The sequence below is a fragment of the Sarcophilus harrisii genome, chromosome 2, assembly GCF_902635505.1.
Source record: "Sarcophilus harrisii chromosome 2, mSarHar1.11, whole genome shotgun sequence".
Taxonomy (NCBI): domain Eukaryota; kingdom Metazoa; phylum Chordata; class Mammalia; order Dasyuromorphia; family Dasyuridae; genus Sarcophilus; species Sarcophilus harrisii.
Window position 1 is genome coordinate 509,725,134 of NC_045427.1, and position 27,779 is coordinate 509,752,912.

General features: G+C 36.0%; 1 protein-coding gene and 1 long non-coding RNA gene across 5 annotated transcripts; one reads left to right on the plus strand and one right to left on the minus strand.

Annotated features, from left to right (window-relative positions):
* Positions 1 to 1,742: 1,742 nt before the first annotated feature.
* LOC105749632 lies at positions 1,743 to 11,449 on the minus strand. 3 transcript variants are annotated; one of them, XR_001120653.3, is made up of 4 exons: positions 11,216 to 11,449; positions 9,489 to 10,145; positions 4,813 to 4,947; positions 1,743 to 3,386 (listed from the first exon to the last, which is right to left on the minus strand). It is a non-coding gene; the product is annotated as an uncharacterized LOC105749632 (long non-coding RNA). The 3 variants fall into 3 exon arrangements; XR_004232384.1 differs by lacking the exon at positions 1,743 to 3,386 and having other exon boundaries at positions 3,393 to 4,947; positions 9,489 to 9,714; positions 10,091 to 10,145; XR_004232383.1 differs by lacking the exon at positions 1,743 to 3,386 and having other exon boundaries at positions 3,393 to 4,947.
* Positions 11,450 to 11,594: 145 nt separating this feature from the next.
* On the plus strand, positions 11,595 to 25,574 carry POLR2M (RNA polymerase II subunit M). 2 transcript variants are annotated; one of them, XM_031955273.1, is made up of 5 exons: positions 11,595 to 11,701; positions 11,803 to 11,901; positions 15,427 to 16,071; positions 23,247 to 23,454; positions 25,156 to 25,574. In XM_031955273.1, the coding sequence occupies exons 2-5, from the start codon at positions 11,804 to 11,806 to the stop codon at positions 25,294 to 25,296; spliced, it is 1,092 nt and encodes a 363-aa protein (XP_031811133.1). In that variant the 5' UTR covers positions 11,595 to 11,701; position 11,803; the 3' UTR covers positions 25,297 to 25,574. The 2 variants fall into 2 exon arrangements, with proteins under 2 accessions (XP_031811133.1, XP_012399305.1); XM_012543851.3 differs by having other exon boundaries at positions 11,698 to 11,901.
* Positions 25,575 to 27,779: the final 2,205 nt, after the last annotated feature.

A 27,779-nucleotide genomic window follows, 5' to 3' on the forward strand; every position in this document is an offset into this window, starting at 1 on the left:
GTAGTTATTGATCTTAGACAAAGTCAAACTTAAAGATTCAATCAAGAGAGAAATCTACATTATATGTCAGCCATGGTAATGTTGTTTTAGATGCATGTTTTACATATGGGTAAATGCATATATGTACATATATACATATATAGATATATAAATGTGTGGGGGGGTCTGTGGATAAGTGTAAACACATTTGTGTGTATATGTATATATACATATATATATATATATATATATATACACACATGCATTACATATATACACATACATAATATGCATACACACATATATAGTATATACACATATATAATATACATATATATTATATACACATATATACATATAGGTATATATGATATACATATACATAGTTTATACATATACAGATATAATACAATACAGATATAATACATAATGCTCATATACATATCACATACACACAATGTATGCACAATACATAACAGATACATACACAATGCAATACATACATGTGCATGTGAACATGCAGACAGTGCACATACATGTGCACTGCATAGACAAGCACATACATGCACATGCATATGTGTGCATGATGTGCATATGCATTCATGTGCATGTATATGCAATATAAGCATGTACAATATGCACATATATGCATACACACACACATTGTGCTTAACTGTAGCCTGATTGGGAAGGAGAGTAAGGGGGGTGGGAGAATAAAGTAAAAAGTGTACAGCAGAGAACAAAATAATTACAAATCTACAAAATATTTTTTCAATTATTATTAAATATGCTTTTTTGAAACAAATTTATTGTTATATATTTTGAAACCTCCCTGGTGTTGTGCCTGGCTTTTGATGATGTTTCATTTTGTTTTCCTTTTCTGTCTTTTCTTATTTTGTATTTAGTTGAATAAATAAATTTTAAAAATTATTTCATTATATACAATATTACAAACTTAAAATTATTTTATTACAAACTTATTATAAACATGATAGTATAAACTTAGTAGCAACAGATATGCATGCAAAAGGAGGAAGAATAACCTACACAAAGCTTTCATTTAATATAATTTTATTTAGTGTAATCAATGAATTATCTAACAAACACTTGGCTTCTGGATTCATTTGCTTATGTTTTGCTTATCTACAACCAACAAAAAATATGTTTGCTCTGTATCTCAAGAGCATCTTGACGTTCTACTGCCTTTGGCTTTGTTTTATTTTTTCTTTTTTTATAGTTGTAGTCAAGATATTATACAGTCTAGTTTTTCTTGATCTTGTTTTCTCTCAATTTGTATAATAATTTTCATATTGCCTTTTTTCTCCATATTTATAATTTTCTGGCAAAAAAATTTCATTAGACCAGTGTACTATAACTTATTTAGCTATTTTATACATAAATTACCCATAGAGTAATTTTGGCCAGAGCAAGTCTCTTGCCCCAAAGGAGAAGAGAGAAGAATTTGACAGTTAGTGAGAATAACTGATGAATCTATGAGTATAGTCTCTGACACCAAAAATTGATAGTTTGTCATAAAGAAAAACAATTTTGAAAGGCTTTAGAACTTTGATCAATGCAACAATAAACCATAATACTAGAAAATCTCTGTCCAGACAGGTACTCAAGTTAAAATGCAAAGTGCAATCTCTCCCTTAGAATTTTTGGTTCTGACCAATGTGGGAATTTGTTTTGCTTCTCAATTATGAAAATTTGTAGCAAGAATTTTCTTTTTCATTTTCTGTCATTCATTTGAGATGGAATAAATTAAAAAATAATAAAATTAAATTAAAAAGGATATGAAGAATGAAACAATAATTGTTCTGGAGAGAATATTGAGAAAATTTTTTGATACAGCTAGAATGTAAATATCAATACAATTGTAGTTTAAAACTTTCCAAACTCATCTAAAGAGGCTTTAGCCATCAAGCTAGTATGATGATGTATAGAAAATGCTTTGGAAGCCTTGATCTACTGTAGCACTTTCACACATTATTATTATCGATTCATCTGTTTTTCTTTCTCTTACTATAGTAAGTATAGAGAAAGACTAATATGTTTAATAGATACAGTTTTTCTTTTCTCTTACTATAGTAAGTATAGAGAAAGACTAATATGTTTAATAGATACAGTGGATAATTGTTTTACTACCTCTGCTTCCTAGAAGCCACACGAAAAACTACTAACTAATTCGGCAGGTGTTAATAGGGATACAAAAAACCAGTTTCATAAAACTTAGGCAGATAATTTGAGAACACGAAAATCCTCAAGCAAATCTTTGACCTCATTGATGGAAATGTTTTACTCAGCAATGTGCATCACAACCAATTCATGCCTACCCCTCCTGTGTGACTTTTGTCCACACTCTACCTACCGTAAGTTGAATATAGGACTTCCAATCAGTGCTGGATCTTTCGTGGTATCTCTTAACATCACGGGTATGTACGTTAGTGGAGCATGCAGGCTATACAGTGGTCATCACTCTTTCATCATGTTTTTTAAAAATCATATTTGTTATACTAATGGGATTTTCTACTGCAGTTCTTCATGGCTCTTGTTTGTTATCCACTAAAACGTGATTAGATCAACATATGCCTCTTGCTTACTATTAATGTTTGGAGAATCACTGAAAAAGGTATCTTTTGTTATGGCTTTTACAGAATCTTACATAATTTTGATATATGTTCACAGGAGACAGTTTTAGAAGAGAACTATTAAGGTGTCTTTATTGAATCAAAAGCCATACACATACATATTCAACTCAACACAATAATTACAGTGGAACCTTATCTACATATTTTAGTTAATTGTTTTTATGGTTAAGATGTGATCCACTGTGTAATATTGCTTACAAAAGCCTGTTTCCTACTGATATCCTTCACTGAGGATGCCTTGATGTATATGTAGATTTGTCATAAATATTTATATAGAAAACAGGAAAAAGCAATGATACTTGTTCTCTATATCACTTTTTTTTGGGGGGGGGGCAGGGGAGGACTTTTTATTAAGTACAAATTTTTCTCCATGTATTTTGTATGTTCTGCTCCTTTTATTATCTTTAATTTCAGTAAATTTTTGAAAACCTTCAGAATTGTACTGTCAATATATATGTGTGTGTGGGTTTTATACAGATTTTTTTGTTGTTGTTATTGTTCTCTTTATGATATTTGCACTTCTGTAAGCATATCTGAAATTGTGGTTTCTGAGTTAAAGTAAGACAGCTCCATTTTCCTCAATGATGAAAAAAATGTTTTTATAAAATATTTTGGAGATCTTTTTCCTTTTATTTAGCTTTGCCTTACAATGGAGCTGCTGCTCCCAGAATTTACCAGGTATAAATGTTTGGGAAGTGGGATACTTGGGAGGGGCTATGTACAGGCTTCTTTGTGGAGATTTCTGGAACAATGTGTCTAGAAGAGAATTGGATCAAAAGTTAAGAGTATTCAGATTTTTCTATGCAGTAGCCAATAAATGCTCCATCATCTCAAAGGGTAAAAGAGTGCTGAATCATACATGGCAGCAGGGAGTAGTCAGAGAGTTTATCATCTTCCAAATTCAAAAACCCCTCAATGTTGTCATATACAAAGGGTTGTCCAGAAGCAGGAAGGTCTGCTTTGTACGTACCCTGTTACATTTGTAACAACTTGAATCTTTGATACAAATGATTATTTGTGAAGCTTGCAATGTGTTCAAATTCTCCATGAGGTCACATTTTAATCATCTAGACACTGATTGTAATCATTTCATGCAGAATCCAATATGATTCTCCCACATTATCATTTTCAGTGAAAACAATTCCATCCATTGTAATGAAAAATATATCGATGTAGGATTGCTATCAATAGATTTTTTCATAATGTGTTTATTTATCAATAGATTTTTAAAATCAGAAATCTCCAACATTAGTTTCAACAACATAGCATATATATGTTACTGAATAAATAGATTATATCTGTTGCATTATTCACATAAAATGAAAATGAAGAACATTTAAATTTCTCAGTTAAATGACAAAGATCTTTAAACATATGGCCAATTCATCTTTCCATCAAATTGTGAATTAACATATAATTCACCAAACAATACTCTGAATATCAATGCATGTTTAAGTAGCATTTCTGTTTTCTTTTCAATGAAGCTTTTTAATACTTACCAGCTGTGTACTCCTCTTGATGTTACAGATATGGTTTTCAATAAATTTTTGGTTTTGTTATTGATTAAGAATATTTAATTTTCTCTGTAAAATTCTTTTTTTTCCTTAATGATGAATTCTTCATGTATATTTTGGAGATCTACTTCAGCTTATTAGGCTTCATGCTATCTACTGTCAAGGCATTCATGCAAAGTAAACATAGCCATCTTTCTTCATTAAGAATAATTCTTGTGAATTACAATAATAAATAAAATTGATCATATTTCCTAAATTTTAATTTTGTCTTTTTATATTTCTACCAATCTCTACTGTATTTTTTTGTGCTAGTTTTAGCAGCTCAAGTAGATTATTTCCTTCAAACTGGTTAGGATTATTTATCATGATAGGACATTATTTTACTTTTCAGTTATCTATGATTATTTTTGAATTAGTTCTTACACAGTCATTTAAAAAACACATTATTTTATTCTTTACCAAAATTAATAACATCTAAAACATAATAACATTCTTGGGATTACTCATAATTATCATTCTTCCTATAACTTTTGGATTATTTTATACTGATCTTGCTCAATCAACTAAACTCACGAACTGAGGACCAGCTTTTAGCCTCATCCTTGAGCTTCCCTGGATAGGGATGAAGCATATTCACAACGTATCTTGCACATGAAGCAAAAACTTACCTCCTGATCTCCGAGTTCATAGGAACCCAGGGTTTCTTATATCTTCAGGTCCCTGAGACTTGGGATGTCTGGTGGAATTATGTGAATCCTCTTCAGGATGGACCCTCTGGTATCTCTTCCACCCTTTCAAAATACCTAGCCCAAAGATATATAGGGCCAGTCACAAATCACATAATTAGGAATTTCAGAAGTCACATCACAGTCTTTCTTTTCCCTAAGGACCACATCTTTCTTAATACATGGCCCTTTGTGGAGGCATACCCATCCCTATTATCATTATGAGGGAGCAGAAACCATTATGTATAATAGCACCCATTTCCGAGTATGCCATGGTATCTAATTTTTCTCTATGGATAAAACTTTAGTATGGATATTGATCCTCACCCCACTCCTGCTCCCAATATAAAGGCAATAGTATCCCCAAGCTGTTCAGAAGAGAATGGGGGTAGGGAATCTGACTTATTCAGAACAATCATAAAAATACTCCCATTATCAGACTTCCTTCAGATCCTAGAGGAGAGGAAACTGTGGTACCTGGTCATTTGCGATATATAGGCAAAATCTAGTGTGAAACCACATGATTTGACTATTTTTGATGTTGGAATCCTTACAAAGTGTTAACTCATTAGCATTGATAGAGACAATAATTATCTAATTTAGCATAGTTCAGTATGATTGATCTGATCCTATGAGATATTATGGGCCAGAACTTGAAACAAGGTACTAAGTGGAATTGAGGAGACAATGTTTAAATCTAATTTAGCACTGATTTAATCATACAACAAATAATGGTTTCCAAGTGATATGATTGGTGTATACTCAGTGTAAAGTATATAAGCAAGAAGCTCTCAGGGCCAGAGACAGAGCATTCTTAGAGGAAGCCCACAAGCCCACTCTAGGAGATGGAGTCAGATTCATTCCATCTTCCCACCTTTGTGCTGGCTGGAGGCTAAAGAAAGCAGAGGCAGAAGCAAAGGACAAACTGCAAGCTCTTGGAATCAAGGAAGGAGAAAATAAACTTTTGGATTTTATCAGCTGGCTGTATTTGAAGTGATTATTACTTTGAACTGAAACTAAGGCTGCCTCCAGAAAACCTCCCCAAGAAACCTGCTCCCAGAGAGAACGATTGTATTATTAAAAAAAAAGAAGAGATCACATATATATATATATGTATATACATGCGTATACATGTATATATACATATATATATTATATGTATTATAGATATTGTTAAATATATTTTTATATATGTTATATATGCTATTACAGGAAGCACTTTGCCAAGTCTTGAAAGTCAATCTACCAGAATTTTCAAATTGGCATGAGATCTCTTTTCTACCTTTATAATCCCAGCCCCAAATCTCTTATGGCATTTTGTGATGGATCTGTTGCCACTGGACAAAGTGACACTATTCTTGTCTCATTACATCCAGAAACACCCCCATACATACCCAAAATGTACACATTTCTGTTTTCTGTCCTGGCCATTCATCTCTTTGTTTATATTCTCTCCCTTAGTGACCTCATCTGTAATGGGCTGAAACTGAGCAGATACACTGAGATCGGAGCACTTAAGGCTAATTACCAATTGAACAATACTCTATTAGCATATGCTTGGAGAAAGAATGGCCCTTGCCCACTACTCTGTGCAAGTTTGATCTGTTGTATAGGAGATTGGGTGGAGGATTTAGGGGGTGGAGTGAGAGAGCCAGAGTGACTCATGGTAGATTCGTGTGGTGATTGCTCTCACTTCATATTGCCATTTCCTTCAGGTCCACAAAGAATAAAGATCAAAGACCTTTGTTGATCCTGACTCCGGCTGATTCTAAAGTATCCAGGGCGCTAATGTGATCATCAAATTATCAGCTCCTGTAGAGTTGTATATTTTATTTATATGATTATCAAATCTAAATATTCAGTTCTAGTCTTCATGTTAAACTCCAGTATCATAACACCAACCTCTTCTTGGATCTTCTACCTGGATATACTCCATTAGCATCACCATTCCAATATATTCAAAATGAAGCTCATCATCTTTCCCCTATAATCCTTCAAGAGCTCTTGATGTCTCATTTTTATGGTCCACTGAATTGGTTCCCTTGTTTCCAATTGATCCCTTCTCTGACCTGTCTTCCACTCACCTGCCAAAATAGTTTTAAGTCAAAAGTCTGGCTATCTTACTTTCCTAATCAAGTCTTTATTAATATCCTAATTTTCTCCCAAAATATATCATAAATTCTTTAGCCTGGCATTTAAGTCTAATTTCAATTAATCTTTTTAGCCCCTTTGCTCTCTCAACTTTACCTCTCCCTTTCAAACAATCCAGCCAATGTAGATTACAGATTACTAATAGATTGTTCCTTTTACTTGCCATTCTATCTTATACTTCATGCATTTCTATCTATTGCAGAAATGTCCTCCTTTCTTATTCATTCTTCTTGGTATTCTTGTTATAAGGCTCAGTTTGGATATTATCTTTTCATTAAGTTTTTGATGATCCTTCGAATTAAGGTTGTCTCTTTTCACAGATTACCTGGTGTTTAACTACTTGGACATTTGTTGTACCCTTCCAGGAAAGAGTAAAACTCTCTGTGGCCAGATAATTTTCTTTGGAGAAGTCTTTTTATTCCTACCACAGTCAGTAATTTACATAAAAGAGGCAATCTGTATCTATAAAATGGAATTCTACTTGTATTTGTTTTTTGTCCATTGCTAGAATAGACTATCAAAGATAGTATTAGAACCCCATATTTTACTTGCCTCCAATTCCAATGTTATTTCCATTATATGGACAGATAGCCTTTACTTTAGGTTCATCTAATGTTAAAAAACCCAGAGAAAAGCCACAGAACGATAGGTACCTACCCCAACTGTGGATTTACAGAAAGATTAGAACAATTCAAGCACAGGGTACACAAGCAGGGTAGACTGTATCTATATCTTTGCAGGGAATATCATTGGTCTATACAAGTGGTTTTCACAGCCTCAGGGCTTGGGATTAGAAGACTTGATTTAGTTGTGTCAAGATATTTCTCTTTTTTCCAGAGTTAAGGTCCAGCAAACAAGCTGTGCTTATCACAATCTTTTGCACTCATCCTTAGAATGATTTCAACCATACCAAATTCCCAAAATTGTTTCTTTCAAAGCAGCATCAGGCAGCCTCTGCACTTGGACAAGCACCTGTAGTACCATATTCTGGTCATTAAGCCCTGCTATAAATCAAACTACCCCTCATTGTCAGGGCCACTGCATGGCCATAGGTATGGAGTCTATCTGCTGCCCTAGCCCCAATAATCCTGTCACTTTCTCTTTCTCATGGACTTCATTAGGACAAAAGGGCTTTTTAACTTTTTCCATACATACTTTACCTGAGATTCTGCAAATTAATGCAAAATCTTCTCTAAGACCATCCAGTTTTTCTGCTCTGCCCATACTCTTTTGTTTTTTTCTTGCTTTCCCTTTTCTTAAAAACTTTCATCTCATTCTGTTGGAAGAAGCCAGCTGGATATGTCACCCTATATCCCAAGTACATGCCCTAAACAAATGCTATTGCTTGATCTGGAGATGGTTTGAGCCTGAATTTTTTCAGAAATAAAATTGTAACTCATGCAACATCTTCGACATAACCCCTACAGCTCTAAGTATTGCTATCTCCCCACGCTAAAGTGGGTTCCCCCATTAGAATCAGGATTCTCTCACATGTGTCCTTGCTTACAAGTCTTTTTTCTTTCTTTGAAATTGAACTTTGGTTTGTGTCTTGATGCTCCCTTCTCCAGGCTGCTTTGTTGGGCTCTGGCCACCCACCAATTTGAGGCTGGTTCCAGTCTGGGCCATAGTTGTCAAATCCATTTCCTTAGAGTTCTGATTATATGGCTCTCTCCACAGTCAATCATCTCCAGGTGTTCCTCATCACCTTCAGAATCAAATATCATCAAATATAACGAGGCAGCAGATAGCAGCAGCTGTAGATAGTGAGCTGGGCCCGGAGTCAAGAAGACTGGTGGGTTCACATATCACTAGATATTTCTTAGTGTGTGGGCAAGTCACTTAACCTCAGCTTCCTCAACTTAAAATTAACCTACTTTACAAATAATGTTCTTCAGGTGTTGTAAGGATCAAATGAGATAATATTTGTAAATTGCTTTTAGTATTGTGTTATATAAATACTTTTTTCCTCTCCTCTTCTCCCATATAAAATACCCTATTTGGTATTCAAAGCCCTTCATGATATGCTTATCTTTTCAGTCTTTTTACACTTTACTCCCTGCTGTGTACTCTGCACACCTAACTTCCTCACTATTTCCTAATTCCAGACGTTTTCACTAGCTGTCCCCAATACTTGGAATGCCCATAAGTCCCAGATAAAATCTTACCTTTTACAGGAAGCTTTTCCTCAATTCCCTTAATGCCAGTACCTTTCCTCTTTTGATTATTTCCTATTTATCCTGTATACAATTGTTTTGTATGTAATTATTTGCATATTTTCTTCCCCATTAGATTATGAGCTCTTAGAAAGCAGTCTTTTTTTTTTTTTCCCCAAAGAAAGTAGTGAGGATTTATTATATAGGTGTGCTACACAAAGCCACAAAGACAACAATCAGCCCAGAATGACAAGAGTCCCATGGAACAAAATTAAGAGGCAGGTAGGTGGAATCTGCATTAAAAGATGGAATAACCTTTTGTCAGGCAGGTGTCAAATGGTGGTAAGAGTCCTTTATCAGATGGTAGAGTTAGTAGAATTCTTCATGGGGTGATCCATGTCTCCTGAAGGTTTCTGCCTTCCTGAGAATGTCATCAAGAGTCATTTAATCTCTGCTTCTGTGGTCAGCAGTCTGTTTACTTGGACCTGTCTCACCTTTCTCCTCTTAAGTTTCAGCCTACAAAATTGGCTTTCAAAGTGCACTGGACAAAGACAAAGCCATGCTAAGAAGAGACAGTGACTGTTTAAAATTTATATATTTTTTATTCCGCCCCCAGTTAGCTCAGTAGGTGCTTAATAAATTCTTATTGACTGGATTTTGTTACATATTAGATCTCACTTTACCTATTTTTTCTGTTTCCTGCAAAACTAGAGATAACAAGAGATAGGTACTTTACAGGGTTCTTACAAGGACGATATTTTAAAATTTACAAAGTCTATATAAATGGAGCTGAACTTGTGATTGCATTGGTACTGGGAACTCTTTGGGTGAAGAAATTGCTTTTATCAATACAGGAATGGGATCATCGTTGAAATTTATACTCTTATAATTGCAGAGGGCTACTCAAAACTTCATACCTGGTTAAGAAATACAGAGCAATAAAACTTTTCATCAGTTGCTCCTTATTGTCCTCTGTAAAAAAAAACAAAAAAAAACACAACATGCTGTCTGATTGGCAATATCTTGCTAAAAAGCATCCTGTCTCCTTACCTGGTTCCTTCTCATCTTTCTTTTTACTGTATCGTAAGTTGTTAACCTGCTAAGCCCCAAATTTTCAGCATATAAAACTCTTCCTGAACCATTTCTAATTTGTTAGACGTAGAGGCTAGCCTATTGTATGGAATAGAGAGAGATAAGGTGAATAACTTACAGGGATGTATGAATGCTTTTTCTGTATTATATTTTCATTATTTCTGTGTTTCCTCTATGACCTGTATAATATGTGCGAGCTCATATCTACTAGAGCCTTGGCCAGCTAGAAATATATTTACTTAATCTGAGCTGATGACATTTATCAATATTTGACATTTATCGATATTTAGTCTATTAGCTGGACCACTGTCTGCTGGATTAAGCCTGAAGGCCTGACTTTCTGTTTCCTAGAAATCAGGAGATTTCAGGGAAACAGAAACCTTCCATTCCAATCTCCCCAAATAGCAACAACCAATTAGATGCCTCCCCCTCCCCTTCTCAATGCTCTCTTCCTTGTGATGTAACCTCTTGTATAAAAGCTCTGTATCTTGACTACTTCTTTAGCCCTCCCACCGGGAGCATTCTCTTTATCTCCTGATGGGACGCTCATCATCCTCCGGAGGTTTTCAATAAACAGCTTTTCTGCTTTTTACTGAATGACCTCCCAGTAGTCATTTTGGATAAGGGTCTTCTACATCCCTCACGCTATCAACTATGGCTTTTGTGACCAAGAATTTATTTGAATTCTTTCAAACTATGAACCATGACTCTCACACACTTCGCACAGATCAATGAGATTTATCCAAGGTGTGTTTCAGAAATGCGCGCTGAAATAGGGTTTCTGGGTCGGCCCCCGTCACTTCTGGGATCTATTTATTCCCTCTGGATGTGCCCCTAATTTCCTTCTGCCTTAAAAAATAAAAATCACCCTTGTACCAAAATATTGTTAACAGGGCACATGTATCCTTTTGAGACCCGGAGACAGGGAAAGCATATGTTGGTTAACTCACCTGTCACAATGGGGGGAGGAGGTATTGCGCACAGTCGCTGCAAAACTTCCTGAGCCAGCATTTGACTCCACATGTTTACCCCCGGGGTAGCAGGGGCTGCCCAACAGGTAATGGCGCGGTACGGAGCGGGGGGGGAGGGGAGACGGAAGAAACGGGCTTGGATGTCTTGGATTTGGGGGGTTGGGTCGCACCCTCAGTCTGACTGAGATTTGGGGTCACACCCCCTTCTCTGGGAGGTTGGACAAGCCGACCCTTCAAGCTCTAAACGCCGTCCCGAATCCGGCCCACGTGCATCTGCACGCCTCGTCGCCCCCACCACGATCCCCAGAGCTCCCTGGAGGCGCAACTTGCCCGCGCTGGAAAGGGCCTCTCTGCGCCTGCGCACTCTCCCCTTCGCGTGCTTTTCCCCGCCCAGCGGCTCTGTTGTTGTCCCGGCCCCCGCTACCAATAAAGTTCTGCAGGTATCGAATCCCGTGACTACTTCCGGTAAGATGGTGTCCCCCGGGGAAGGGAACGAGGGGTCACCTTGTGAGCGGCAGCTTGGGCGCGCTTGGGCGCTCTCCGCCTAGCTTACCTCTCTCCGGCAGGATGTCGGCGCCGCCCGGCAGCGCCGAGGACCTCCGGAAGCGGAGCCTGGGGGAGCTTCGCGAGATGATGGGACGCCAAGAGAAACTGCTGCGGAACGAGTGAGTGAGGGACTGCCAGCGGGGAAGATCCTGGCCGGGAAACCCGAGGGCGGCGCCGTGCGCCCCTCCTGCTGCGACCCTTCCTGAAATGGGGTCGCGCTCTGGTCCCCGACACACTTGCGGGGGCCGCGGCGGCCGGAGAACGGTCCCAAGGGCAAATGGGGCCCAGACGCTTCCCGGCGGGTGACCAGGGCAAAGTCTGTTACCTGTCTGCCTCAACTTACTCAGCTGTAAAATGGGGATAATCACAACGCCCGACGGCCTTGTGGTTGTAAGGATCAGTCGAGATCAATTGTAAAGCCTTTGTGCCTGGTATAAATGTAGTATAAAAATGTAAATAAAGATGCTTAATCCTTCCCCACCTTTCCCCGTTTGAAGCACTGCGCTTGAGCTCAAACCGAGCTTTGGATATTTACCAGCCGGGTGAGCCCTGGATGAATTACTTAACCTCTGCTTCAGTTTCCTGAATTGGAAACTAACTAACACTTAACTCCCGGGGTGTGGTTTTGTTTTGTTTTTTTTTTGTCTGAGAATCAATTGAGACATTTATAAAACACAATTCGAACTTTATTATTATGACTCGGCAAGAGTATACCAGGAAGACCATGTGTTATGAAAAAGCGCTCGGACCTCTCTGCCTCTGCCTGCCTGGGGAGGAGGAGGGGTGACGATGGTGATGGGGGACAGTATAAATTGGTGGGGGCCTGAACAGTAGCACCTCTCTCAAGATCTGTGAACATCGATGAGTATTTCTAAAACTACAGTGCAGTGCCTCTAAATGTGAGCTGCTGTCATTACTAAGTATTAAGTTTCTTGATGTCCCAAGATTCATAGCTTTACGGGATGAAGGACAGAGGTCGCTTGACTCCAGTCTTTCGTTTTATAAGAGCAATCGGAACCAGAAACTGGCAAGAGTTGAACCCAAAAGTGAAAGTCCTCCAAGAGCTCTTATTCTGCACATACATACACATATATACACATATATACATATATATGTGTGTGTGTATATTGAAAAAATTTGTGAAATGAAGCTTCCCTTTCCTTCTCTCCCCCTCCCCCCCCAACCAAGGATGAATGGTAGAGGCATTAGCTAGAGGGATTAGAAAAGAATTCCTGAGACAGTATTTGAGCTGAGGTGGGAAGGAAAATAGGATGCCTAGAGATGGGGAGGAAAGAGCATATATTCCAGACTAGGAGGTTTAATTTTTATAAAGGCATGAAAAGACAGAAAAATGTGTTTGAGTGAATCTGGCTCCACCAAGAAGTACATGAAGCAGGAGAGAGGGATGTCTAATAAGGTTGGGAAAGTAGTAGAGCCTCGTTGTCAGGAGCTTAAAATGCACAGGAAGTCTGTTTTGGACCCTAGAGATAATGGGGAAACCCAGGGGTTTATTGGGTAGAGGTGTGACATGGTTCTGGCAGTCCAAGCCCTAGCAATATAAAGAAGTGATTACTAGCTTCTTATTGCTTGTAATTATCTAACTGGGATGTTCAGAAATGGCTTTGTGAAGGAGATGGGGTATAAGCATTTTCTCTAAATTTTAAATAGGGAGAACGGAAGAAAGAAGGATGTTCTTTTTATCTTTAAAATTCTTTAGCTGGAGAGCTAGACCAAGAGTAAGACCTGAATCCATCTTGAGACTTAGTTTGAGCCTGGGAGATTACTTAATTTGTTCAGTGTTCCAGGATTTGATTTAGCCAGCACGATATCATCTGCAAATTGTAGAAAGTTGTAGGACCTCCTCATCTCTAATGAATGCTTCTTTTGATTTGGACTTTTTCTTTTTTTTTGGTCATCTTTGATAATATAGCAAATTTCTTTTCTGAACCTATTTTGTTTTATGCTTTTTAATTTGAATAGTCAGAGGTCCCTTGAACAAAAGCATCTTTTCCAAGGAATCTTAGATGATTTCAACATGCATAGAAGACATTTCTATGGATAAGTCAATAATGATACACATTAAATAAGGATCTTGTATTTTACACTTAGACTTTTAATTCACTTATGTGCAGATGTGTTCTTCTATAGACTATATAAGATTTGTGGAGTCTTACTTTTTCTTATATCTTTATCAAGGATGCACCTGTTTGTCCCTATGTCTCTCTCATTTTCTCACTTTATCTTTTACCAAAAAAACATTACTAAGAAGATTGTAATGTTCTGACTAGGTTTCTGTGGTCTCAGGACCAGCCTTGATTTCAGCAGAATAATCACCACAAGAATAGTCTGGTATAAAGTTCAAAGTCTTTATTATCTCCTTCACAGTCTGTCTCCTCCTCCCTAGCTTTCTGGGGGACCTTCAGATGGACCTTGGTCTTAGTGGAGAAGTGAAGGAGACAGGGCAGCCACCATGAAGGTCTTTATCTTCGAGTCTGTCTTCCAGCCTTCAGTCCTCTTTCTTCTCTCTCTATCTCTGAGTCTGTCCTGCTCTAGGTCTGACTCTTGACTTCTTAAATACTCTATTACACAGCATAAAATATTTGGGAATCTATCTACCAAAGGAAAGTCAGGAATTATATGAGCAAATTTACAAAAAACTTTCCACACAAATAAAGTCAGACTTAAATAATTGGAAAAATATTAAGTGCTCCTGGATAGGTCGAGCAAATATAATAAAGATGACAATACTCCCTAAACTAATCTATTTATTTAGTGCTATACCAATCAGACTTCCAAGAAAATATTTTAATGATCTAGAAAAAATAACAACAAAATTCATATGGAATAATAAAAGGTCAAGAATCTCAAAAGAATTAATGAAAAAAAAAATCAAATGAAGGTGGCCTAGCTGTACCTGATCTAAAACTATATTATAAAGCAGCAGTCACCAAAACCATTTGGTATTGGCTAAGAAATAGATTAGCTGATCAGTGGAACAGGTTAGGTTCACAAGACTGTTGGAGAATGGCTGGGTAAATTGTGGCATATGAATATTATGGAATATTATTGTTCTGTAAGAAATGAACAGCAGGATGATTTCAGAAAGGCCTGGAGAGACTTACATGAACTGATGCTAAGTGAAATGAGCAGGACCAGGAGATTGTTATACACTTCAACGATACTGTATGAGAATCAATTCTGATGGAAGTGGCCATCTTTAGCAACTAGAGGATCTAAATCAGTTACAGTTGGTCAGTAATGAACAGAACCAGCTACACCCAGCGAAAGAACATTGGCAAATGAAGTGTGGACCACAGCATGGCATTTACATTCTTTCTGTTATTATTTGCTTGCATTTTTGTTTTTCTTCCCGGGTTCTTTTTACCTTCTTTCTAAATCCATTTTTCTTGTGTAGCAAGACAACTGTATAAATATGTATACATATATTGTATTTAACATATACTTTAACATATTTAACATGTTTGACTACCTGCCATCTAGGGGAGGGGGTTGGAGAGGAAAAGTTGGAATAGAAGTTTTTGCAAGGGTCAATGTTGAAAAATTACCCATGCATATGTTTTGTCAATAAAAAGCTATAATAAAAAATTACACCTTTTAATAACATTTTTGCCCTTGTTTCCTAGAAAATTCATTCGCAATTTGCCAGATGGAGGAAAAAAAATCTCTGATTTTGTTGAGAGAGTGAAATTGGCCATTGCAGAACGTGAAGAGCTGAGAAGAACTTACAGATTGGACTTTGATTCAAAGCAGGATGTAGCACATGGAATTATTAATTTAGGTGTGGACAAACCATGGACTCCTGACCAGAGAAGAGAAATTTCATCAGTTTTTGATTCTTCCCTTGCAGTTATAAAGAAGTCATCTAAAATTGCCTCAAGAAACCAAGAGATTGAATATACCACAGGAAAACTCACCCCCATAAGTTATGATGTAACTAGAGAGTTTGAAGGTGACACACAGTGCAACAAGTGGATGTGTAATAACAATAAAGCTGCAGTAACTTTGCCATCAGAAACAAATGAACAGTCCAATCATCTTGATTTTCTAAATCATGCAAGAGATGTTTCAGGGAAGACTGATGACATGTTTATTGATCGTTTACAAAGGATCACAATTAAAGATGATGAAAACCAGTCAGAAGAAGATACCAACATGGATCACTTTTGTAGTTTTCACAGTAACACACCCAAAAAACCTCATTATATGGAAGTGCTGGAAACTAGAGCAAAGAATCCAATCCCTCCCCACAATAAATTTAGAACTAATATGTAAGTATGGTGGGGAAACAAATCTCTCAGTAAATGCTCAATTTAAAAGCTTGGTGAATGTGCTTAAGTTCAGTTTGTTTATTTTAGAAGAAAATCTATGTTTTAAAAAAAAAATCTGTTTGTGTTAATACCCTATTTGGTACTAAATCATTGCCTGCAAGATATTTGAATTGACATCTTAAAATATAAATGAATACTACTTCAGTTCCCAGTTACTCAAAAGGGTGTTTACTACTAATCTAATTCTTTATTTTTATAACCACTAGCAATGTAATAATGTGCCTCCAGCCAGTTTCTTAAATCATGAAGCTTTTAACTTATTTCATACCTTGGCCTCACCCTCTCCTTTAATATGGACTTTTAAGGGACAAAGTGCTTGAATATCTTTTAGATAGTCCATTCTCTAGTCTTTCTCTCTCTCATTTATTTAAAAAAACAAAAACCACATACACACCAAATGAGACAACAGGACCAGGGAAGAAAAGTAACTTGCCCAAGCTTTCAAAATTTGATTATGAGGTTTTTATGCCTTAATATATGTTCAGTTTTTGTGTAAGTGTCATGTACTGCTGAGAAAAAGATATGTTCCTTTCTGTCCTCATTTAGTTTTCTCCAGAGGTCTAGCTTATTTAACTTTTCTAAAATTTTATTTATCTCCTTAACTTTTTTTTTTTAGCAGTTAGATTTATCTAATTCTGAGGGGGGGGGGGGGGTTGAGTTCTCCCACTAGTTGGCTTTGTTGTTTGTTTCTATTAGTTTTCCTGTAAGAATTTGGATGCCATACCACTTGTGCCTATATATTAAGGAGTGATATTACTTTGCTATGTATGGTATCTTTTAGGAAGATGTAGTTTCCTTATCTCTTTAATTAGACTTTTTTTTTTTTTTGCTTTTGCTTTTTCTGAGACCAGGATTGCTGCCCCTGCTGTTTTTTAAAACTTTAGCTGAACTGAAATATATTCTGTGCCAGCTTTTTGCCTTTACTCTGTGTGTATCTATCTGCTTCAAATAAGTTTCTTGTAAACAATATGTTGTAGGATTCTGGTTTTTAATCTACTCTATTGCTTCTGTTTTATGGGAGAGTTTGTCCCATTTACATTCACAATAATGATTACTGTTTATTTCCCTCTGTCCTATTTCCTCCCATTTGTACTTTTCTCTCTCCTTTCATCCTGTTTTTCTTCTGACTACCATCTCTCTCAATCTGCTCTCTCTTCCATCATCACCCCCCCCCCCCTTCTTTTTCTTTTCCCTCCTACTTCCTAGAGAGTAAGATAAATTTCTATATCCAAATGATTATGTATATTATTTCCTCTTTGAGCAAAATTTGTTGAGACTAAGGTCAAAAACAATGCTCATCCTCTGCCTTCTTTTCCTGTACTGTAGTGGGTCTTTTTGCACCTCCTCTTGTAATGCAATTTACCCTATTCTGTTTCTTCCTTTCCTCTTATCTCAGTAGAATCCTTTTTTTTTTTTTTTTTTTTGCCCCTTAATTTTTTTAAAATATCACATCAAAGTCAACTTTTACCCATACTATAACAGCCATAATAGAAGAGATACAGTATGCAAAACTTCTAGGTGACATCTTCCCATGTAGGGATATAATGTTATTGAACAGCATGTTTTGTTTCCTATTTTCCCCCCTACAAATCTTTTCATGCTGCTCTTGAATCTTATATTTGAAGATTGAGTTTTCTGTTAAGCTCTGATCTTTTTATCAAAAGAGTTTAAAAGTTCCCCATTTCATTGAGTATTCATCTTTTTCCCCCTGAAAGATTGTGTCAGTGTTGTTGAGCAGTTGATTCTTGGTTGTAATCCAAATATCTTTGCTTTCCGGAATATCATGCTCCAGGCTCTTTGATTATTTAATGTGGAGGTCCTAACTCCTGTGACTTCTACTAAAGTAGAAAATCCTTGAAGACAGATTTTTATTTATTTCTGTATCCCTTAGTGGGAAACATAATAGTGCTTGCGCATGGAAAGCACTTTTGCTTTGTTGGTAGAACTGAAATTTTTGTGTAATTGAATTTATATTTTTGAAATGAATTTTACTATTCTGAATTCTTTTCTAGAGTGGGTTTTGGCAAACAGTCTTTTCTCTCTCATTTTTTGATTTATTAACCAATGAATTTTGAATGCTTTTCTATGTACAAAATGCAGGTGATATAGGAAGGGACACTTGGAAGTGAAGGGGGCCCCTTCTATTTAGAAACATAATCTAATTGGCTAGATGAGTTTTCTTGGAAAAAAATAACATTGTGGTTATTTTGATCTCTTATAACAAAAATGTAAGGGAGATAGTACAGTCCATGGAGAGAGCTATGGATTTGGATTCCAGGATCTGAGTTCAGATTTCAAGTCTATTACCTTTGTGTCAAAACTCCTGTTGATTCTCAACACTCAGTACCTCTGTTTCTTGGGTTCTTCAGCAAGAGTTATCTCCAAATAAGTAAAATAGTTGAAGGGATTGGACTAAGTCAAGGAATTCTTAAACCTAGGTATATAGAGCACAAAGGCATCTATGCATGGATTTAAGAGGGTCCATAAACTTGGATGGGAAAAATATTTTTATTAATATCAGCTGGAATTTAACATTTTCTTCCATTTTTAATTTTAAAAACACATTTGGAGACAGAATCCATAGTGATCAGCAGACTGCTAACAGGGTCCCAACATAATAAAATTTGAGAGAATCCTCGGTCTAGATTTCTGAGTCCCTTTAAGCTCCAATTCTATGATCCCTTCCATCTAAACAAGTCCTTAGCAAAACAGAAAGGTTTTTTTTTTTAAATCACTGTTATTTGTATAAATCACTGTTGTGTCAGAACAGAAACAACTGACAAGCTGCTACAAGTATAATATAGTAACATCAGATGTTTGCAAGCCATGAGAGGCAGATATCTAAGAAATAATACTTTCATGTGTTAAAAGCAGTTAAAAATTTTTACCAGATTTTCAAAATTATTGAAACTATTTGCTATAAAAAGAAGTTATATAAGCTTTAACAATTTTTTTAATATTTCATTTTTGACCCAAGAAAAAGGACCTTTTATGGAGAAATTCAAAACAGAAATATAGTGTTCCATTCTGAACTGCTACATTGAGAAGCTGTAGTGGCCTAGGTCCTGATGACGAGGAAGACAATAGAATTTGACATCCATGTCCCAGAAGGATTAATGAAGAACTTGGGATGCTTTAATGTGACGGGATTTGGAGGAGGAGAGAACACAGTGGAGAGAGTACTTCATCCTCTAATATGTTATTTGGAAAAGGGATTGTGAATGCTTTTTAGCTCCAGAAAGTGCAACTAGAAACAACAGAGTTACAGGGAGACAGATTCATTTAAGCATAGGAAAGGACAATCAGAGCTATTAAAAAACAGATTTTTGGTTCTATCATTAAATATTTTTGTGTGCTCAGTACTCTGTTAGGTGAGTGAAACTACACAGTCTTTGCCCTTGAGGAAGAGCTCATAATCTTACAGGAACTAAGCAGGGACTCTTCCTCATAGGAGGGTGAGTTCTTGTGGAGTTGATTTTCTATTCCAAGGAAGGGTTGAATTGAAGGACTGCTGAGATCATTTTGAGTTCCAAGACTGTGATGAATTCTTAGATATCTATTTCTACAATATGGTCAGTTGGGGAAAGCAAGGGTAGAGTAGGAGTATGGTAGAAAGGATAGAAGAGAAAGCAAATAGTAGAAGAAGAATATGGAATTGTTGCTTCATATGAAAAATAAAAAATGATACAGCTGGAAGAGAAGCTTAGTTAACTCTCTGTGACCCTTTTAGGGCTTTCTTGGCAAAGATACCAGAGGGGTTTCCATTTCCTTCTCCAGCTCATTTTACAATTTGGAAAACAGGCAAACTGTTAAGTGACTTGCCCGGGGTCACACAGGTAGGTAATAGGGGCCAGATTTGAGCTTTAAGCCTGGTGCTCTACCCACTGCACCCAGCTGGCCTGCTGATCTAGAGATCGCCACCTTGGACATGGTGAGGAATGGGCCATTCTCTGCCAGGACCTCTCCTGACAGCCTGTGTAGCACTTTAGTGGAACTACATAGCACAGTTGACATATTTTCAGAGGTACTGAAGACTAAAACTGCCCCTGGCAACTGACTTCTGCTCCTGAAAGTCCCCATTTCAGTGACGATAAACTTCCAGGAACATCAAAAGTAGGACAATTGAAGAGAAGAGATGGGAGGGTTGAGGAACCTAGTTCAAAGGTGAGTGTTAGACTGCTTTTGGTCATGGCCTCTTAATTCATTTGGGTTATATAAGTTTTGTAAATAGTTATCTCCAAATATTACTTCCTTTTGAAATACTAATTTTTTTTTTTTTTTTTTGTGAACTGAGAATTGGATTCTTTTTTTTCCCTCCAAACTTTATAACTTATTTTAGAAGCTTTTTTTCTTTTTTTTAATTCCTCAAGACATAACATGTGGAAGGATGGCTTAGATTTTAGGGAAAGATTGTCTTAAAAGCTTTAGCATGGGTTTTAAACAATAATTTACTCTCTGGAAGCTTTAGGACTTAGCTTAAAGCTTTGGGATTTTTAGAAACATTGGCCTTCATGTTAACTGGGTCTGTATTTTACTGGTCTTTATGATTTTCATCCAGTATCGGGGTATAACTGTAGTAATCTAGAGATTTGGGGAAACCTTTAGAGAGTAGTGTGTTAATACAACTCTTTAGCCACATTATCTAATCTCCACAGTCAGCTGGGAATAAAATAGTCATTTGATTTCCTGGAGGGGGAAATTGCTCTCTAGCTGTGCTGATCTTAATGAAGTTGCCATAATGGAATTAAATTGAAGGCCAGATTTGTTTTCCCTACCCTCTTTGTAGATAGCTTTTTGCAAAGCTCTGGGTATAAAGAATTGACCCATCCCAATATATCTTCCCCAGTAAGATTGCCAATATAGCATTCTTATTAGTAGAATCATTCCTCTAGGGTAGTGATTTAGTGATAATGAATTACTATATTAGATCTTATTGGTTTGTCATGCGAACCTAGGCATAATTTAATTCCATAAACATTGTTTACTTTTTACTTACAGGTTTTAGAGGACCAATTTAGGCTTGAAATATTATTAAACATACAACACTCAATAGATGCATAATACTCTGTACTTGATATTAATGTTTTGAAAAGACACAGTCCTTGCTTTGAGCTTGCAGTTTTGTGGGGGAAGTAAGATGTAGATAAATATTAAAAAAAAATATTCAAAGTATAATGATGATGGTTTACATTAATTCTTGATCTTCACAACACCTTGTGAAATAAGGAATTAATATTTTATCCCCATTTTGTAGATGAGAAAACAGACTTAGAAATTTGTCCATGATTATACAACTAGTTAGTTGAGGTAGGAGAATTTAGTACTTCTATATTATATCTTGTCCGTGTCCAACAAAATCATTTGAAAACATAAAGTAGAATGTCTGTGGAATGTTTTTCCAAGCTCTTGGGAGATAGAGAAGCATAAACTGCAGTTGTTGTTCAGTTGTTTCAGTCATGTCTGACTCTTCATGATTACATTTGGGGTTTACTTGTCAAAGAAAAACTCAGTTTTACATATAAGGAAACTGAGACAAACAGGATTTATGTCTTCTAGAATCACACAGCTAATCAGTGTCTGAGATCCAATTTGGACATAGGAAGATAGCCTTGGTAATCTATCCATTGTGCCACCTAATTGCCCACCTAAGATATAATACTTGCTTCTAATGGGTTTACAGTTTAGTTGAAGAAATAGCATTTTTACATAAAATAGTGATATAAGGCAGATGGTAAATATTAAATGAATAGTAGGTTATAAGTTCTTCAGGAATTTACAAGGAGCTATCCTGAAGGGCTAATGATGACTGAAGAGAACTTTATAAATGTGGGACTTATTCTAGATCTTGAAGGATTTAGATGAATAGATAGCAGAGAAAGGAGCTTATTCAAAGAAAGTTATGAGTAAGTAAAGCTTGGAGGTAAGACTATGTTGGGCATGTTCAAGAACCATTGAGTATTGGCTAGACCATTTTTGCCTTGACAGATGGTACTTTCAGAAATTCAGGTAAGGAAATGGAAGTAGTCATGGATTAGAGTAGAAGGCCCCCTAATCCTCAAAAAAAATGTCTAAAACAAATTCATCTTTCTGACAATTCTTTTTTTCCTCTGAACATTAGTAGAAATGAAAGGGTTGGGTTAGATAAACTCTTGATTTATGGCTTTAGATTTATGATCTTATATTATTCCTGCTTATTTTAATAGGACCTTCTCAGTATTTACAGGAATGCTTATCCTAGTTATTAGGAGGTTCAGAAGGGGAACAGTTGCTTTGGGGAACAGTTGATGAATTTGGTTATAGACATGTTGAGATGGGTTGGCAGCCAATTGGAGGTATAGAAAGCTGAAGATGTGGGATTACAATTTGGAGAGACATCAAGACTAGAGATGTAGATTTGGGAGTTTTTTGCAAATGACATGTAGAAAGTGAAATGAAAAAGCCTTTAATAAAACCATGAGGGTAGATAAAATTACCAAAGAAAAGGGAGTCAAGCAGGTTAAGCAGAGGGCCCACAGTTAAGTCTTGAGGCATGCCCAGATTGAAGGAATAGTAGGTAGAAGCAGGAAGAGGCAGAAGGAATTGCCTGATGTTAATGTGGAATGCTAGATGTCAAATAAAATCTAGTCAGTAGCTTGATTTGGGTTAGCCTATTTGATGTAGTTTCCCTGAGTAGGTAGTAAAGGGCAGGCCCCCATTTGTCCCACCCTATTGAGGAGAAGGGCCTGCAGCAGCTGCTTGTTTCTCCCAGGTTAAAGATGCTTAAATCTCAAGGCTTTAAGCTTCAAAGAAAATTCTGAGTATAAATGACAATTGATTTACTACCTCTTTGTTTCATATATGATCTGTTTTTGGTAAGTGGAAATGAGGCTTTCCAAGATGAATCAATGCTTGCAAAATTACTGCCAAGTATTAGCTGAAAGGGAAAATTATGTAAGTTATTGTAATATATAATTCATTTTCAATAGCCATTTTTAGAAAGTTTTTTATTTCCAAAAGGAAAATATCCTAATTTTTGGTTAAATTCTTTATTAAATGTTTAAAATAAAATTCCTCCAAAACATAGCCTAAGTCTTATAACTGTCCCTTTCCAGCATTGTCATTTATTTTCACTTTAGGCTACCTTCTGAATCTCACGACTCACCAAGTCATTCCCCACAGAGAATTGAGTCTCCAGTTTCTATGGAAGAAAGGCGGCGTAGGGATAAGAAACATTTGGATGACATCACAGCAGCTCGGCTGCCACCGCTTCACCATATGCCTACACAGTTGCTGCCTATGGAAGAATCTTTAGCCATTCAGAAACAGCAAAAGCAGAATTATGAGGTATTAGGAATATTGTTTTTGTTTACCTTACCATTTTAAATGCCTAATTAGGAATATTTAAAATTAGTCTTAAAGTCTGTATGAAGAGTATATTGCAATCAGCCATTTTTATTTAGTCTGTATGTACAATATATAAAACTCTTTAAACATGGTATTTCATGTATAAACTTGAAAATGAGAAGGAAGCACCATGTTGACAAAGATGTTCGCGGTTACAAAGAATGAAGGAGGTTGGAAAAGAGGCATAGATTATTTAAAATGCTAGGGCAAACAAACTCTAATTTCCAGTATGGTAGATACTATAGGTCAATTAATGTACAGGTATGTAACCATTAACACCAGCTGTTCTATTAGTAATTGTGTGACTGTATGCTTGTGTGTGTATCTTTGACTGTGTGTACTGATATTTTCAAGGTTTGTGCCTTTTTTTTTTTTAAGCTACTTTTTCTTCAAATACTTTAGTTTTTTTGTAAAGGTCCTGACTGTGCCTGTGGAGCCAAAGAACTACATCTTCTAAATTGTCTAGTTTACATTGGACATCTATGACAGCTAGATTCAATTTACTGTTTTTCATCTACCATGCTGATAGCTCAGCTTTTGACTTTTTTTTTTTTTTTTTTTTTTTTTTTAATTTAAACAAGCCACCTCAAATGGGAATTTATTACAGTATTTTTAGCTATCAGTTTGGTTCTTCTTTAGTCTGTGGAGAACTAGGTGTTGAGTAGAGAGAGAGAGAGATCCAAGTCTCAGCAGAAATCAGTGTGGCCACCAGGCTTTAGCAGGTGGTCACATAATCCTTGGGTTTTTGCAAGATGTAAGATTTATAAAGACAACCTGACCTTTTTTGTGGAAAGAGACTTTCTGAACAGGCACTTTTACACACAACCATGTCTTTGTTGGTCTATGATGCTTCATTGTGGCATTTGACACTCTTAGAACTGTGTTTTCACGTGGGAACTTTTGTCTATTGGGGAATCAATACAGCACTTAGAGTGGTATTGGTGTTTTAATTATAAAAGTTGCTGACTACTATACTTCTTTAAAAGTCCATCAATATTTATTACTTTCCAACTTCCAAATCTAGCCATTCAATTCTTGCCAAGATTTGATTTATTTCTCTATATATTGTTGATTGCTGATAGAAGTCAGTACTGCTGTAGCATGATTGTGGCTCTCGGAGAGGTTATATTGTTCTTTGTGAGATCATTTCTCTTCTTTGGGCAGCTATGAGTGCCCAGTTGAGAGGAGAGGGAACAAATTTATTAGTGAATCCAAACAGCATAGCTTTATAGGGGTTACCTTATGAGCTGTTGAGCCCACTTTACTCAGATTGTTCAGACAGCATGGGTTAGTTGCCATCACTTGGGGATATTCCCCTTTGGTGGAAGACAAACTCCTTGAGGGAAAGAACTGTATTTACAACTCATTTTCTTTCTGTAGTGCCTAGTACAGTGCCTCCAACATAGAAATTATTTAATAAATGTGAATTACATTGGAGAGGGTTTCTGCATTGGGTGTGCCATTCTAAGATACTGTGACTTAGGAAATTCGTTAAATGATAAAGGGATGTTTTTTTTTTGTTTTTTTTGTGAAAAGGGCTATGTAGATGCTTAGTAGAATTTTTTAAGGAATAAAAATGTTGTGGAGGAAAATATGTTTAATGTTCTGTTTTTTTGTGTTTTTGTTTTTGTTTTTTTTAAGGAAATTCAAGGCAAGCTTGCTGCACAAAAACTGGCTGAAAGATTGAATATTAAAATGCAGAGCTATAATCCTGAAGGTGCTGCATCAATGAAATACAGAGAAGTGAGGGATGAAGATGATTATCATTCTTCTGAAGATTAATTCTAAAGAAGGATGATTGAATAATCTCCTAAATTCTTCACTTCTGAAGTTTTACTTCACATTAGACTCCTCCTAGGCTCTGGAAGATGTTTTATTTTTGAGTTTTAGACCAGCAGTTCAAAAGTAGAAATTTACAAGTGTGCATAAGAATGCTTGGTCAGACTGAAGTTTTCATGGTGTTCTTGGCATTCAGAAAATTAGAAAGATTTCTATTAAGGATATGATAAATCTATTTCTTATGTTTATATAAAATAAATTTTTGCAGTATTTTGTGTTTAGTTTGATATTACTCTTATTTTAGAGAGTTAGCTTTTTGTTGCTTCATTTTTTCCAACTTATATCTAGAGCTGGAGGGGAACAAAGAAGTCATCAAGTACAGCTCCCACATTTTATGAATAGGAAAAATGACATAGAGATTGTGTGACTTTTCCATGGTAACCACTGTGCCAGTTAACAATAATTAGAATTATAATAGAGCTATGTAGCTTTGTCTGACCATTATCAATATCCTACCACAATGAAATAACCTTTACTGAGTTCCTTTTCTGCTGTGTTGGACACTATCTTTAGAAAATGACATAAACATAGTTTCTTGCCTTTTTAAATTGAGGCAGTGGTTATCTAGGGAAGTTCTCTGCTTATTGTTATTATTTATTTATATGTTCTCAATTGGGTAAGAAAGAAATTGATTCAGTATCTTATCAGTCTAGAAAGAAACATGGAAAGAGGTGGACTTTCAACAGATGCTAGGAAGAATAATAGCCCATTAAAAAAGGAGGCATTTAGCAGATTTATGTAATGTGGTCCTGAAGCTTAAGGAGAAAAAAGGGAAGCAAAAGTAACTAACTTTGAAGGAAGTAATTTTCCTAACTAAGCTTTAATGCTACACAATTCTTTTTCACTATTATTTTTTCCCCAATAATGAAACTTTTATTTCCTAGAAAGTAACAGGATAACAGTGAAAAAGAATTATGCACCATTGAATTTAATGATTTGCCAGCACACCATTTTTTTTTTTAAATGGGTTTGTTAATGAAGGATACAAGTTTTCAGTTCATCTTAAAATAACAAATAATTTGTTTTTAAAATAGCTTTTTACCCATTGCTTTATGAAATGCTGTTGTCTAATTCTAATATATAAATTTATTTTTTAAAAAAATTCTCAATAATATTTTATTTTCTAAATACATGTAAAAATAGTTTTCAACATTCATTTTTTGTCCTTTTCTTTCTTCCTCTCCCCCAACACAGCAAGTAATCTGATGTAGGTTAAACATGTCCAATTCTTTTAAACGTATTTCCAAATTTGTCATGTTGTGCAAGAAAAATCAGGCCAAAAGAAAAAAAACCCATGAGAAAGGGGGGTAAAACACAAAACAAAAAAATGAAAATACTGTGCTTTGATCCATATTCAGTCTCTCTAATTCTCTTTCTGGATGTGGCTGACACTTTCCATTCCAAGTCTATTGGAATTGCCTTAAGTCACTTTATTGCTAAAAATAGCTGAGTCCATCGCAGTGTTGATCATTTTGTAATCTTCTTGTTGCTGGGTACAGTATTCTCTTGTTCTACTCACTTCACTTAGCATCAGTTCATATAAGTCTCCAGGCCTTTTTGAAATCAGCATGTTCAACATTTTCTATGGGGTGAAAGCTGTGATGACAATACTGTGGAAATAGGATAGAAGAAACAGTTCAAGCCTAGTACTTGAGAAGGTTTTCCATCTTGAGAGACATGCAATAAAGGACTGAATATAAGGGTAAAGCCCTTGGATCAAGGAAAAGCCCTGGCTTTGGATTCAGGAGACATAATATTTGTGATTTTAATCACAATAAACTTTTATGAATCTCAGTCTTCTCATCTGTAAAAAGAGGTAACTTTAAGTCTGTCATCCTGTAATTGTCCAAAATTAGTGGAGGAAAAGGAAAGACAACAAAACCACATAGCTGCTAAAAATAGTGTTACAAGAGGAAGTGATGTGAATCTTCAGGCTGGAAAATTAAATCTGAAAACTCCCTGCATCTTTCAAATAGGCCAAAAAAGTGAAATGCTTTCAGTTTAGCTAGTGAAATGAGTATTTTAAGGAGTGACTTTTTGATGGATGAAGATTATTCAGTATTGTGTGTTTTAAAGTCAGTCTCATTACTTTATAGTCACACTATGACGATATGAAGGAATAATATTACCTTGTATTTTAATAACACCTGTCCCTGAATAGTTCACTTTTCATTCCCAGGAGAGAGGTATGAGGATTAATGAGAATGCATAAAGTAATGGACATATGAGATTATACCTGCTTTCTTTAACTGGGAGGTGAGGTGATTTGCCCAAGGTCATTCAGAGGTAGAGCCAGGAACAGAACCAGGCACTCACAACTTTGCTTTGCACTTTAATATTACTAATTAGGATTGCTGAGCCTTATACAGTCATACCAATTGCTTTATCAGTATTCATGAAGTTACCATGTGATGTGCTAAAATACT